General features: G+C 42.1%; 1 protein-coding gene across 1 annotated transcript; it reads left to right on the plus strand.

Annotated features, from left to right (window-relative positions):
• Window positions 1-951: 951 nt before the first annotated feature.
• Window positions 952-12,985, plus strand: gdpd3a (glycerophosphodiester phosphodiesterase domain containing 3a). Its single transcript, XM_083779921.1, has 10 exons — window positions 952-1,144; window positions 3,537-3,579; window positions 4,332-4,467; window positions 5,796-5,841; window positions 6,285-6,403; window positions 8,141-8,230; window positions 10,206-10,339; window positions 11,938-11,997; window positions 12,145-12,196; window positions 12,490-12,985. The coding sequence occupies exons 1-10, from the start codon at window positions 1,006-1,008 to the stop codon at window positions 12,616-12,618; spliced, it is 948 nt and encodes a 315-aa protein (XP_083636047.1). The 5' UTR covers window positions 952-1,005; the 3' UTR covers window positions 12,619-12,985.
• Window positions 12,986-16,116: the final 3,131 nt, after the last annotated feature.

Raw genomic sequence — 16,116 nt, forward strand, 5'->3', positions numbered from 1 at the left:
TTTGCACAAAGTGCAGGCAGTTGTGAATGTGTACATGCATGCTGCTTTATTCCCACCCACTTTGAGTTGCCGTTTCTTTGCACACCCATCCTTTGTCAAATATGCACAAGCATCATGTTTGTTTAACCATATTATATATAAACTTTATTACAGGCTCGTGGCCCACAAGGTAAGAGTACATCACATAATAGAATACAAAATAGGAAAAAATATATATATATAATAATATAATGATACAGTACATTTACCCAGCCCCACAGGTTACTACTCTAGGCGAGGTACTCATGCCAGTGTCCTCTGATGGTAGACTCGGGTCTGAGTCTAACAAGCACGCATTTAAACTCGACTGGTTGAACAGAAGCATGAAACCCAGAGAGTAAAATACTGTTGCAATACTATCGCCACAGGGTGGGGAGAGGCCAGAGGAGAGAGGGGGGGGGGGGGTAAGCTACAGGCCAAGCTGGTGCTTTATTAACTTTTACAGCTCCATGTAAGGTTCAGGTGCCCAGAGAGAATGAGAGATATCAAGGAAGCCACTCGGTGACAATGGCTGCCTGCTGGGGGAATAAATAATACAATATGATTTCGAGTAGCGTTGAAATCTTGCCTCGGATATCCATTCAGTCGTACCTGTTTGTCAAGTTTCTCTCCCTTACCTGCAAAGGTGAAAATGTGTTGCAGCATTCTTCTCTGAACTGACAAGGTGACATCTGGGTGAGTGTGAGGAGAGCGAGAGAGGGACTGTCGAAGGAGGATATATTCCAGGTGGAGAGAAGTGGCCGTGTTGGATTGCCAGTTTAATTTCTTTAACTTGGGGGGGGTGTTCGCTCATCTCTTCTGTTGAGAATTTCATAGACTGGAAGTTTATGGTTCTGGATACTCACTTTGTGAAGGCATAGTGACTGAGAAGGCTCCGTTTGAACTTCTTCAAAGTGGCAAACCTTGTGATACCTTCCCCTCCACCTCTGCCCTCGCCACTTACCGGTCCTGTGCTTGGAGGTAAGGATGAGCACGTCCCTGTACTTCTTCCTCCCCGCCCTTGGCGGCTACACCCTCGCATCTCTGTACCTGCTGAAGAACCCCCACCTTCTCCACCAGAAGAAACGCACCGCCTTCCATTGCAGACACATCTCTCACCGAGGAGGTAAGAAACCTAACTGCCTTCCTTTGCAGACACATCTCTCACCGAGGAGGTAAGAAATGTAACTGCCTTCCTTTGCAGACACATATCTCACCGAGGAGGTAAGAAACGTAACTGCCTTCCTTTGCAGACACATCCACAGAATGCACTCGGCCAATTAGCACATTTCTACCTCAAATCTTCAGAAGTTAAAAACAAATTCAAAGGTTTTTCTAAAGAATTCCATGAAAATACTTTAAGAATTAGTGAAAATAGCAGATATACAAGCTCAAACCCCTGTTATGGGGCTAGATCTGTTATGGGGACCCCCGGGTGTCCCTATAACGGTATAATCCACCTTGAGAACCACTGATATAATTACAATATACTGTACCATGGTGTGGAGGTAATGTTTAAGACCCTGTATACACGAGGACGGCTCGGTCTGTTAGCTGTGCAAGTTTGTAAACGATATAAAACTTTCCTTCGTCCACATTGCGGTTATGTTAAGAAACCGTCCTAAAGTCGGCTCTTCGGTGCTACTGAGAATTTCTGACGAACCAAAATCATTTCGGCACTAAATAGCCGAAACAGCGGTAAAATAGGAGTATGAATCGGCCCTAAGTGTTGAAACGCCTGCGGTCTCCAAGGTAAAGCGCCTTGAATGAAGGAGCTATATAAATACATGCATTTACCATCACCGTGTCACGTCACAGTCACATGTCAAACAATAATGCAAAATAATTCTGATGACAGTAGAATCTATGGTAAACTACTTCATGTTTTGGAGTTAAGTTCCTTCTTTTTTCCCAAGCTGTAGAAAGGGCTTGTCAAATGATTTGTGGTTTATTATATAGTGTCTTTAGAAGTTCCCTTTCTTTTAAACCCTGTACATTGTTAAGTGGAGTTTCCCGGCTCCATATACCATTATTTCCCAAACAATTGTTATATAATAAAAAGAATGTCCAACATTTTTCGAAAGTATTTCATGAATAATAAAATAAAAATGTTTTAAGAAGTATTATAGTGAAAATAGCAGATCCATAAGCTTGCGACGCGTTGTGACTTGTGAGCTATTTTCACTAGTTTGGGTCCTGGGCAAATGTCTTAATTTCTCTTTTGGGTCTTGAGCTACAAAGTTTGGGAACCACTGCTCTATCTATTCAAAGGTTTTCCCCAGAATACGGATGCTGGCCTTAAGTGGTTTACAACCAGTCAGTCTCTACTGATGAGACGTGATGTGATGACATACCGTATCGCATACATTTCCCATTCCCAAGCTTCCCTTTCTGCGTAGACTTAAAAGGCCTGAGGACATCCTTTGAACCCTTTGTCCTTCACTGAAGCATAGGCTTCAGTTTGATCCGTTTCCAATGAAAACGAAGTATCTAGACTATAGCACCTGCAGTAGTCTGTTCACGGTCACTTTTTGAGTCACCCCACACCACCACACCTGTGATTTGGAGGCGAGGGAGAGCATTATGATGGTGAGAGTCTCTCAGGTACTTGGTCCTCCCCGCCCTCAGCCTCTCTGTACCTACTGAAGAACCCCCACCTCCACCAGAAGAAACGCACCGCATTCCATTGCAGGCACATCTCCCACCGAGGAGGTAAGGCAGTGGTTCTCAAACGTTTTTGCCTCTGGTCACCCCTTTGAATAACTTTTACATCCACAGCACCCCCCTATATTGTTACTTTATAGTTTTGTCATTAATGATACATATGTAATTCCCCCCCCCCCATGTTGTTCTCTAACGTTTTGATTCCAAAGATCCCCTATAACTCGGAGACAGGGTTGCCATTGGCTGCTTATTATAATTGACTTTGGGTTTGTTTTTCTGTACAAGTCTCTTGTACATTTTGGTAGTTTGCAGGTTGCAGTGTTTTGGGGGATTGTTTCTAAAGTGTAGTTGCTTATGTGGGCTTTATTCCTGTTGTTTAAAATGTTGTTTAAACCAGTAGTTCTCAACCATTTTCATGTCGAGGACCCCCAAATTAATAATTGTCTGCATATCTGAACACATTTTGGGCCAGGGACTCCATACCAGATTTGTGTTGTTAAAATGTTTCAAAAATATAAAAAATGTTGTACGTCTTTACCAAGATTTATTGTTTAAATTAGCAGATCTACAAGCTTACAACGTGTTGGCTTGCGACACTGTGAGTTATACAGTACCGCTTTAAGTACAGTAGAAGGCATTTTTTGGGCAATTGATGACAATAATGAGAAATGACTGCAAAGTATGGATGTACGAAGAGGAGTTGTCTGGATTCTGGACCCTCACCGGTCTGTAACTCTGAGAGGGTACAAATGAAACCCAATGGACCCTTAAGGGTCTCAAGAGTTATGGGTGGTCCTTGAAATGAAACCATTTCAGAAGCACTGCCCTAGACTCCTCTTGTTTTCTCTTGTTAGGATGTGGAGAGAGGATAGAGAGCACCATGGAGGCCTTCACAAAGTGAGTATCCATAATCCAGAACCATAAACTTCCACACTGAGTATATGTAACCATAAACACATAAACCCTGCCCTGTTGCTGCTTCAGGTGTCACTGCAAAAACCCACCTTGGCTTCTTTCTCTACAAGATGAAACCAACATTTCGGTGTGTCTAAGAATGACATAATATAGAAGTAATAAAGATTATCTATCTTGATGCCAGACTTCAACTTTAGATATCCAGCAAATGTATCTAACACAGTACATTTAGGCTATTTTTCCTTACTTATAACTTGATATATTTGATATGCTATCCCATCAAAGCAGAACAGTGTATACATTATTTGATTTTAGTTATAATATAGCCAATGTACCAATGTAACAAACTTGTTGTAAAGGCTCAGTTGAGCTTCAACCACTTAAACCCCGTCATCCGCATAAAGCTTTCCCCACCATAACAGAAAACATACTAGCATAGAGCCCTGAGGGACTCCACTCAAAGTCTATACTGTAGCCTACTGTCCTTAGGGCCGATTCATACTCCTATTTTACCGCTTTTCCGGCGCTGTAGTGCCGAAATGATTTCGGCTCGTCAGAAATTTTCAGTAGCACCGAAGAGCCGACTTTAGGACGGTACCCCCCCCCCCCCCCCCAGAACCTCCAATGACGTCACATTGTAGGCTCTACAGCGCCGAACCGACTTTTCTTCGGCTCTAAAATTGGAGTATGAATCGGCCCTAAGTCTCTCTCTGTCTCTCTCCTCCCAACCCCAGTGCGGCCGAACAGGGCACAGGCATGTTCGAGCTGGACTGCCACCTGACCCGTGACTGCCATGTGGTGGTCTCACATGACGAGAACCTGCTGAGGCAGACTGGCCATGATGTCACCGTCTCCTCAGTCAACCTGCAGGTACACAGAGTGGTCACCATCAGGCCAAGTCTTCCTTTTTGCTTTGGGAGGCTAGAGGTGGTTTTTATCACTGGTGGTTTTAACTCATGCCGTAGAGCAGTAGGAGACCATTTATAGGACTTGTCTACCATTTCGCATCTAGTCGCTACAATTCGGATGGCGGATCTCCATAAATGAACCATCTTCTGTATCCCTGAGCAAGACACTTTACTTTCAACCGCTCCCCTAAGCCCTCACTCTGAGAAGCCAGCTGCTGCTGGGTCATTTCCTCCCAGGGATTGCTACAAATTCTTTACATTTATTTTCAGGCATTATTTCGACAGGAGAGTGCATATTGAAGAGCATTGGTTCTCAAAGTGGGGTCCTTGAGGAGGGTCCAGCTAAATTTGTTAATGTAGCACCACGATCATTTTAACCACTTCAACCTTTATTTTATACTATGGCTATTCATCTATTGATCTACAAGCTCACAGCACAGCTTGTTTTTATCTTAAAGAATACACTTCAGAAAGAGGTGATACGAGAAAGAAAGAGGGAATCAGCGGTTGCTGAACATGGCTTGTGTGACTCATGCTGATCAGAGCTCATCAGGTCAAGGCTTTCGTTGGTCTAGTTTCACATCCTGCTTACAAAAATAATATCCCTCCCTCCCATGAATAAACTCAATATCCACTGCTTGGATAGCCACAGCTGAAGTACATGCTGTGTTTACATGGCCAAAACAACATTGATAATCAGTATGTTCAACATATTTCTGGATATTAGAATATCTGGGTTGTTTTTAATTAAATGTGGTGTTCATGTGGACCAACTGAAATTGAATACTCAACTCTCTAAAATATTTGGGGCAAGATTCATACGAATGGTTTTCTTGTATGCTTTTAATTGACATTGTATGCGATTTGAAAAATTGTTCTTTGAGCAAAAGTAAGTAATTAATATGAATGTAAGAAGAAATGCACACAAAACTGAGCCAAGTTGTACTTTTCATTCTCTGGTTTCATTACTTTTGTTCATTCATGTAACGTCTCTGTAGGGTGGAAACCTGATTCCTGATCTTTAATTTTCAGGATTAAAATAAAGAAAATGGCAAAAGTAGCAGATCAGATCTACAAGCTAAAACCAAGCTGATTGTCTTTTAAAGTATAGCGTGTTAATTTACGAGAAAACACATATAGTTAAAATATGGAGATAAGAGGTTTCTGCCCGACAGCAATGATACGCGACAAGACATACAGTACTGTATATCACTCAGTCAGGACTAGATGCATCAGTAGAGCAGGCTGTAGTGAATGCTCATCCTCCATCTGTTTGTCAACTCTTTTTAGGACCTACCTCTGTATAAGGAGAGGCTGGAGGTGACATTCTATGCAGGTGGGTATCACTTCATCTCTCTATTCAGGCTTCATCCCAACATTGGGGAACTTTTATCCAGTGAGGCAGAAGAAGTAGGTCGCCGGAATAGATAGTTTTATTGTTAAAAAAAACAAGTGTACAAGTAGGACAAGATTATGATTGGGATTAGGATTGTGTGCTGTGTCTTGGTAACTGTGACACGTGAGTTCATCTTTAGGATTTGGGTTGGAAATGGCAATTGGAGTGGAATTCACAAAATGTCACTCGAGGACATCCTAAAATGTTGATGTTCTCAGTTCTCACCTGTTTAGTGTGTGTGTGTTTGTATGAGTGTGTGTGTGTGTGCGTGGCCCATAGTGTGTGTGTGTGTGTGTGTGTGTGTGTGCGTGCCCCATAGTGTGTGTGTGGTGCATGTGGAGTGTACTGCACCTAATTCTTTCCAACCTCTCCCCTTCCTGTAGGCCGCTACAGCAGCGGTAAAGACAGGAAGTTCTGCCTGCTAGAGGACATGTTCAGGAAGTTCCCGGACATGCCTGTCAACATTGAAATCAAGGAGAGCAACGACCTGCTGATAGAGAAGGTACACACAACACGTCTCTCTTCTGTCCATTGTTGGTGTCTGTTGGAAAACCTTCAGAAAACGTGTTCTTCGATAACCTAATATAATAACCTGTGTTCCACTGAATCCAGTGTAGTTATTATTTAGTCACAAGCTCTCGTTAATACTTTTCATTGGTTCAATATTTACAAACGCCACACTTACACACTTAATCACTGTCACATTTATTTTTATAGCGAAAATAACAGATTCAATGCGATGCTTGTAGATCGGCTATTTTTGCTACTTTTATGTGGCACTGTAGTATGACAAAGTAGGGCATTCATTTTAAAAAAGGGAGAGGGGTGGGGAGAAAGAAAACAAAATGAGATACAGTATGAGGTTCCTTCTGACCAGCAACAAATATGTTTCATTTTCAATGTCTGTGTCCTGCATAGGTTGAGAGTCCTACTGCCGTTTACCTACAGGTTGTTCTTTAAAAGTCTCAATCTGGGATTTATTTGAACATCTACTGTAAATTACACTATTACGCTATTCAAATACATTCTAAAAGAGATTTGTAGATGGACATTGTGTGGACATTTCTTTCCCCATCGCTAATAAAAATATAGGTCTGTCTGACTCCAATCTTTACAAACTTTAAATATGAACATTGAACAGCCCCAACATACAGAACATAATATATTTTTAGTGTTTTATTTACTGAATGGACCAGTTCCACAGAGGCTATATGGCTACTTGCTATTTCTGGGGGTCCTTGGTACGAAAAGGTTGGGGAACGCCTGGTTTAGAGAGCCCTTAATTACCTTCCGAGGGCCTTGTGGCTGCTGTGAAGTTTGGCCTTTTCTTTTTTTCTTTTAATAATTTTTATCCCACGATTTTGTAACCCATTTTTCACCCCTGTGTCAATTATCTGTAAGTCTTTAACAGACCGTATTACAGCTTTTCAAATTCCAGTGGAATTATGTGAATGTAAATAATTTACCGATGAGTGCACTCTTACTCAGTCAGTTGACTGAATTGAGCCTAATGTATGCTCTTTCATATGACCGCGTCACACGCCAAACATAGCCAGACCTTCAAGCTCTTAACTTGTGAGCTCTTACGGTCGGCTATTTTAGGCGTCTGTCATGCCACGTAGTATGAATTCAGGCTTAATTACGCACCACACACCTTTGCACACAAACACCAGCTTCTACTGGTGTAAGGACACCTGGATGTGTTTAGGGGCTGAATGTCTTGCACCCAGATTTACTCAGTCTGTCTTTTGTTCAGTGAGAATTGTCAGCTGACACTGTTCCCACAAGCGACCACCAATGTTCAAAGAACCCTCCCAGCAGCGGTAGGCATGTTGTAGACAAGAGTAATGCCAGGTTGCTTAACCCTAAAATCATCAGTTCTCACATTTTCAAGAGCACAGTGCTAGGGGCTGCGAGCCTGAGGCTTGCCCCTTATTCTATCGAATAATTTTTCCATAATCGAATGATCTTTATACATTAATAAATTAATGATCCACTAGTTTTTGTTACACTACAGTGTCATGCAAAAATAGCACACTACAAATTTAGAACGTTTTGAAACTTTTCGGCGAGTGACATCACTGACACTGACATGACCTGTGCATTGTCTTCTCTGCACTACTTCACACTTCACTTCACACTGCATTACTTGACATTTCTTTTTTTTTTCTTCTTTTTTTCTTTTACTTATTCTGATTCTCATTCTTGATTGTTCTTGTCATATCCTGTTGTGCTGAAGGTGTCTGAGCTGGTGAAACGCTACAACAGAGAGGACATCACTGTCTGGGCCACAGAACACTCTAGCATCATGAAGAAATGCCGCACAGTGGTATGTAAACCACCAGGGGGAGACAGAAAATAGTCTGTACAACACTCCAGGGGTCTGTGAGAGATCTTGACGTGCTTTGCACAGTGATTGAATCTCAACTTCTCTGATTTCTATGGACCCTCAGTTTGATTTTGCATTATGGCCATGGACCCTCATTTGATCAAATGTTTTTCCCCAATCTACACGCTAAAATCCTCACTGTTACCGTTACGGGTCCCAAATGGTCACAGACCCGTAACCGTGTCTCTCGGTATTGCTGAGTTATAACTTACTAGCCCTTACCCGTTGTGAGATATTTGCCCCCCCCCCCCCCCCCCCTTGTGGCCGTGGGGGGTACTGCGCCCGGGTGCGTTTGTAATTGACTAATAAATTCATTAATAATCATTAATGTGTGGAATCGAAAAAAGGGCTTCGTTACGCCCTCCATATTCATATGGTCAATGCCTGTGTGAAAAGTGGGAGTGATTGGTGCAGGCAGTAAGGAACTACGGCAGTGTTTCTGACACACAGACACACACACACTCAGACATTGTTAGAACTAGCCCTTACCCGTTGTGAGATATTTCCCCCCCCCCTTGTGGCCGTGGGGGGTACTGCGCCCGGGTGCGTTTGTAATTGACTAATAAATTCATTAATAATCATTCATGTGTGGAATCGAAAAAAGGTCTTCGTTACGCCCTCCATATTCATATGGTCAATGCCTGTGTGAAAAGTGGGAGTGATTGGTGCAGGCAGTAAGGATCTACGGCAGTGTTTCTGACACACAGATAGACACACACACACGCAGACAGACATTGTTAGAATTATAGTATGGTTATAGTATGATAGTTTCCGTAATAACAAAGAATTGTGTAAGGATAGGGTGTTGTTTGTGTTGTGTTGTTTTTTTCCCTACATTGCATACCACAGTCTACCTCAATTCTTCATTTTCACAGCAGACATTTTGATGTGTGGTAGTGTGGTAGAAAGGTAAATGCAGCTGATGGTGATAGCGTTAATTTATTGGTTCTGTGGCGGTAACTGTACAGGATGTCATGTTATTACCTTCTTCTCTGTGATGGTAACTGTACACTTATAGGATATGTCATGTTATATTACCTTATTTTAAAACAAATGCCAGACCACTGGTATGGTCGTGTATATCCCTACATTTAATCAATAATCATACATTTTTACTACTTTCCTATTGCCTATTCCTTTTTATTTTAACACTTCAAATAAATGAAGGGATACAGTATAAGAATTATTCACTTTTTTGGGGATTGTATTTCAGATGTGTGGGCGTGTCACATGTGTGTGCATGCTTTGGACAATGGTTGGAATATAGAGTATACCGTGAGTTGTGGTATACTATACTGCAGTGTGGAAACACTGTTTCTAAGTAAAAGTCTGGAATTCAATAATGTATAATTTACAGTATTGGTATCAAGATCTTAAAATACCAAAGGTAGAAATGACTCATTATGCAGAATGCCCCCATTTCACAAGTTTTCAAATGTATAAAATGTATACAAATCTTTTGAAAATAGCAGATGTACAAGCTCACAATGCGTTGCTTTGAAACCAGTTGTGAGCTTGCAGATCGGCCATTTTCAAATGCACGAAATATATAAGGTAATGTATGTTTGGAATAACTAAAGTTTTCAGTTTAAGAGTTAAATAATTAAACACATAGGATTTTTCAGTGTAGATTGGGATACCAGCTAGAGCGAAACAAAAATGAAAAAATAGCAGATCTACAAGCTCACAACGCATCACTTCGCGCTGCATTTCAAGCTTGTGGATCTGCTACTTTTCATGCCTTCATGTGATGCTGTAGTGTGATCAAGGCGTTAATTTACGAAAAAACACAAAAACGTTGTTTCTGACCGACAGAGACGATATCAAACTGTGCGTCCTTGAAATGAAAAAAAACCTTGTGAATCACTGATCTAAATGAAACTGTGAATGTCCCTCTCTGCCTGTCTCCCTGCAGAACCCCTGCATGCCTTACAGTTTCACACAGAACCGCGGGTTGCTGGTCCTACTCCTCTTCTACACTGGTCTGCTGCCCTTTGTGCCACTGGGAGAGTCCTTTCTGCAGTTCTACCTGCCCCGCATCTTCAACAGGTGTGTGTGTGTGTGTGTGTGTGTGTGTGTGTGTGTGTGTGTGTGTGTGTGTGTGTGTGTGTGTGTGTGTGTGTGTGTGTGTGTGTGTGTGTGTGTGTGTGTGTGTGTGTGTGTGTGTGTGTGTGTGTGTGTGTGTGTGTGTGTGTGTGTGTGTGTGTGTGTGTGTGTGTGTGTGTGCGCGTGCGCGCGTACTTTCCTCAATTGGCTGCTTTTCAAGGGTGCCAGCCAGGTAGGCGTGTACTTACCAGAGAGTAGTTTAGTCTCTCCATTGTACCGTATAAATATTACTATACCTCTGCCCCAAATCTGCGCCACCGGGAGGCTGTTTTCTTTTGTATTACTCCTACAGATTTTGTCCAAACTTCATTCCAATCGGTACACATTATCTCTAAAGTCATGTGATCAAGACGGATCTGTCCTATTTTTCATATTCCAGTCCAATTGGCTGTGATTACCTTCCAAACTTTGCAGGAGTGGCTCGTTTTGCACAAAATGCCACAAATCATGAACCGATTGCTGTGAAACTTCGCAGGCACACTTACAGTAAGCCAAGGAAGAACCTCTGCCTAAAATGTTTCACATTGGCCTCAAGGTGGTGTTACAACAGGCTACTGTACTTAACAGTTGCAAATTGGTTTTGTTTTGAAGGAGGGTAGGGAGTCACACTTTATGATGGCTGGTGGTGGTAGGGCATTCCACATTTTGGTGGCAAAGGCCTATTCATACTCCAGTTTGGGGTGTTAAGGTGACCACCGAAAACTACAACATTATGTCACACCGCGGTGATAAGCGACTCACCGCTCACCCCAACACATCTCTTTTTACTAACCACCACCGTTTCGGTGGTCACCTTATCATCTAAAGCTGGAGTATGAATATAGTCCTATTCACAGTCCAGTTTTGGTGAAGAGGTTACCACCGAAACGGTGGTTAGAAACAGACATGTGCTGTGTGAGCAGTGATCAACGGTGGTCACCTCAAAAACATAAGGATGAATCAATTATACTATTAAGGCTTATTCATACATAAGCCTTAATAGTAGAATTAATTCACCCCTATGTTTTTTGCAGATATACAAATCCCACTGACTGTGTAGCCACAAATGTATCTTGGTTTATGGGCAATATTTACCACCTCCACCCTAACTACACTTTAAGTGCAGTTAGGGTGCATGACACTTTGTCATACTTTGACCTGTTTGCATTTACTCATGCACTCTCACATGTAAGTGTCCACGTGATGTGTGTGCGCGGCTGCGAGTGCAGTGTAAAGTAACTATGTTCATTTACTGTACTTAACTCAAAAGTACTTAAGTACAGTACTTATTTTTACTTTCAGTACTTTTATTTTTACTCCACTACATCTCAGAGGCCAATATTATGTACATACGTATTGTAACAGTATTACATTATGCACATTTCTACTATTATTACAAAACATACATTACCCACTTCAGCCCTACAGTATTTGAAAACTTGTGAAATGGGACATTCTGCAAAATGAGTAGTTTTACGTGTGTGTGTGTGTGTGTGTGTGTGTGTGTGCGCGCTTTTCCTTGGTTGATGTCTCTTTTGTTCCGTTGTTCCCTCGTGATGAAGAACCTACATCCCGGAGCGGAAGATCCTGAGGAACCGCATGTTCATCTTTCTCGTGGAAAAGTGAGTTCCATTTGAGTTGGGAGCCAAATGCAGACACACTGATCTCATATTCATTTGTGAATATCAAAACAAAAAATAAAATAAAAAGGTACATTTCAATGGAACAATATCTCTTTACAGACTCTGTATATGTTGATATCATTTCAGATTAACTATGAGGAAGAGTCTTTTTAAACATCTTATGGATCGAGGAATTCAGGTATGAAAGCATCTTTTTTTTTTTAGACAGGCAACAAAAGGAAAGACATTTAACAAACTGGAACTAGCCCTGCTATGACATAGTCAACCTGTTGATTGGCTATTTTCGCATTATTTATATGTGGAAGTAAGTCAAACAAAATTGAATGCCTCAGCTCCTACATTCCTAGTGCTAGGATGGTGTCCCCAGTTCAAATATGGTTATTTTTGGGCAGACAGAGCCTTAAACGGTTGAGAGAACCACTGCACTACTAGACCTACAGTATGAGCTCTTCTCTATGTCTGTCGTTGCAGGTGCATTTATTTGTGTGCAACGAGGACCAGGATATCGAAGCAGCCTTTGACGTGGGGGCTACGGCGGTGATGACTGACTATCCAACACTTCTGTCCGACTACCTGAAGAGGCATCCATGTCAGGAGTGATAGCCAATCACTGCCATTAACACTCCTGATTCCCTGATGGCTGTTCTGAGTGTTGACTACTTCTATCCTGGCATCCCTATTTTGGGCATGTTATCATAAGTGTTTTTTTGTTGTGTTTCCTTTTTCAAGTTATGCACAAACTTATGCAGAGGTAATTCTATCCTGGGCTCCGCCAGAGTTATGTCGAAGTGATCTAATTTCTCCCGATGAGCAGGTTGGTGCCTTGCATGGTTCCTCTGCCATTGTGTATGAGTGAATTTAGGCTAATGCATTGTCATTGACAAGCGCCTTGGCACTATATAAATGCACCATTTACATTCTTGTCTCTCCAGTAATTATACACTTACTGGCCTACATTGAATTATAATACAAATTATAAATAAAAGTACAAAGTTTTCTGGATTTTATTTTATTAAGGGACCAAGGGACTTCTCCTCCTTCCGCCAAAAATAGCTTTTCGTGAAACGTGGCAACATGGTAGAGGGCCATGCCAAACGGTGACTATGCGAAGCCCATGACCATTGGTCAAAGGGTGGCGCTAGGCCCAGGCCGTAGCGTAACGGTCTGGGCACCGGACTGGTAATCCAGTCGCAGTGTGCCGCGGGTTCGACTCCCGGACCCGACACGGCCTTTGCTGCATGTCATCCCCCCATCTCTCTCCCGTTTCCTGTCAGCCTACTGTCTGTCCCTTCAAAAATCAATAAAAGGCGTAAGCCGCAAAAAAAATATCTTAAAAAAAAAAAAAAAAAAGGGTGGCGCTATAGCACTCAATTGAAAATGCAAACTTTGAACGTGCATAGCTCATGAACCGTTTGACCGATAGCAATGAAACGTTGATACACATGTCTCCTCATGCCGAACAACTTTCGTGCTCTGACTTTTGACCTCTGACCTTTAGTACACCCGTCATTTTGAATTACCGGTATATGAAAAACAGTTAAAATGTATCTCCTCCCAGGATCTTTGATCAAAATGCACAAAAACGTCTACACGTGAACTTTGGACCTATACGGACAGACAAATCGTAGTACATTTTTAAGTGAAAATATTGTTTTGTGAAAATTCTTATTCTGCCTCTAATACATACATACATGCAGCGTCATATGCTTATGTCACTTTATAGTATAGTAGAGGGTCATGCCAAATAGCACTGAAAGCAGTCTTACTCCAATTGGCCAAACGGGCATAACTCATGCTTTTTTGGCCAAAATTCATGGCACTTGTTTCCACATGTTCCTTGACTCATGGGCCACTCATCTGTCACTATGACAAGTAAGCTCCGTCCTCAGATTTTTCATTTTGAGCAGTTTGAAAAATGCTTATACCTGATTTTCTGCCTGGATTTTTGACCAATTTGCGTGAAACGTCCTACACACAATCTATGGACCATTATCTGAAATCCCGGTTGAAGAGAAGTTTGTACGTGAAATCATGAACATCGAACACACTGTAGAAATGGATAATGTGTCCAGATAGCTCAGTTGGTTGAGCTCAAATCCGAGTGTTCAAATCCAGGTACCGACAACTCAGCTTGTGATTCTTATTTGGGCATATTGTTCTTATTGCGTATTATCTTCTTTCTTGGTCCTGCCTTATCGCTGCTTGCAGGTGTATTTTTATTTATTGTGGTAAGTGGTACTCCTTGAACCAGTTTCTGCCAGGGATGATGCAGAGGGCTACTTCACAGCATTCACACTCCATGGTGTGTCAGCGGCCCTCTGCTTTTCTTTCTTCTTTACTGTACCTTCCATCATTCTTTTATGCCACTCTGCATTTATCCTGGCCTTGCAGGCCACACATTGTTTTCGCCCTTGTGTGGCGTTCAAGCAGCCATCTGCAATTGGCACAGGCAGATGCTTATAGGACTTCTTGCTGGGAAGTCCTGTCATCTCGACGCCACACAGTCCTGCCACGATTTCAACCAAGAAGCTTTTGTGCGCCAGGGGCAGATCAGTGCGTCATCGTGTTTTGTGCGTCACACTTATTAGTGTTTTCACACAAGGTGCGCAGTGCACTCTGGGAGAAGAACATTTCAAACAGCTCTACGGGCTTGTAAGATGTGATGCCGTTCATTTGTGGTCCTACTTCCCGTTTTGGATTGAATCTGAACTGTGTGTCGGGGCCAGCGTCATGGTCTGCGTCAGTCAACCACGCAGGCTCAGAGCTGCAGTGTGAAGCTCGCTGGGCTCTTGACCTAGATTCACACAGATAATCAATCACCAATCAGTAATTACATTCATGTGATTAGTTCCACATGTAGCATGCATAGCTAAAACAGTTGAATAAAAAGTGCAATGAATATACTGACCTTTTTTGCGTGCTCCCACAGCCCCTTCTTTGGCCACTTCCACGGTCACTGCCACGACCAGGGGTGAGCTTAAGGTGACGGGGTGAAGCTGCACCAACAACTAGAACAAAAGCAACACAGGTCAAAAGGCCTCTGCCGGGCTGCTTTGCATAACATTTCAAGTTGTGTGATTATTTTAAGGTGACAAACAACCACACTGGGTCAAGGCAGAGGCAAGGAAGCAACCAGGTGCTCAGGAGGTGTGCAGGTATACAAAATGTAAAAATAGTAAAAAGGTGCTCCTGGGATCAATCGGGATAACACATCTATAGAACAAAGCGGAGATCCGGGCACACTATTCAACCGACATGTTTCGACCTATACGGTCTTCATCAGGGCTGAACCACAAAGGGTCAGTTTACATTCCCTCTCTCCCACATGTGCACGTGACACATGGAAATATGGCCATGGTTTTCTACCCTTAGGCTGCCACCCCTAATAGCAGCTCATTGTGACTTATGCCAGCTATTGAAGACATATTTGAATGCCAATAGAACAATGTGTGATATGACCACAATGTCAAATGTCTCATTTTAAAGCTGCAAGTCTCTACCTTATACAGAAAATACACAGAACATACAGAATTATGTTTCTAGCATGTTCCATGGTTGACTTATAAGCATTTTATTACACCTTGGTTTGAGTGAAAAAGGTTCCATTCCGAGAACCGATTTTGAGTTACAAGCCGTTTTAGTTTGATAACGTTTAAAGCCCAATATAACACTGTGTGATTTGACTACAGTGACACACAATAGTGTCTTTTTTAAAGCTTTACATCTCTACTTTACCCAGAAAGAAGACCAAAGTTTCCAGCATGTTGCATTCTATATTTATGGGCCGTTGAAAACACCATGCTCTGACTAAAGTAGGCCCTGCTTTTAGGCCATTTACACTAATCTTTGAAGTCCCATAAAAAACTGTGTGATATGACTACAGTGACACACAATAGCTCATTTGGAAGCTCTAAGTCTCTACTTTACACAGGAGGAATAAATAATTTTGTGTTCTTTACTTACTAGGCAGTTGAATACACGATAGTTTGAGCAAAAAGGCCCTTTGAGAAATCCAGGCATTTCTCTTTCAACGCCAATATATACTTATGTGATATGATGACCAAGACATGAAACAGCTCAAATGAAACATCAAGGAAT

The sequence above is a fragment of the Protomyctophum parallelum genome (genome assembly GCF_964188405.1).
Source record: "Protomyctophum parallelum genome assembly, chromosome: 13".
Lineage (NCBI taxonomy): Eukaryota > Metazoa > Chordata > Actinopteri > Myctophiformes > Myctophidae > Protomyctophum > Protomyctophum parallelum.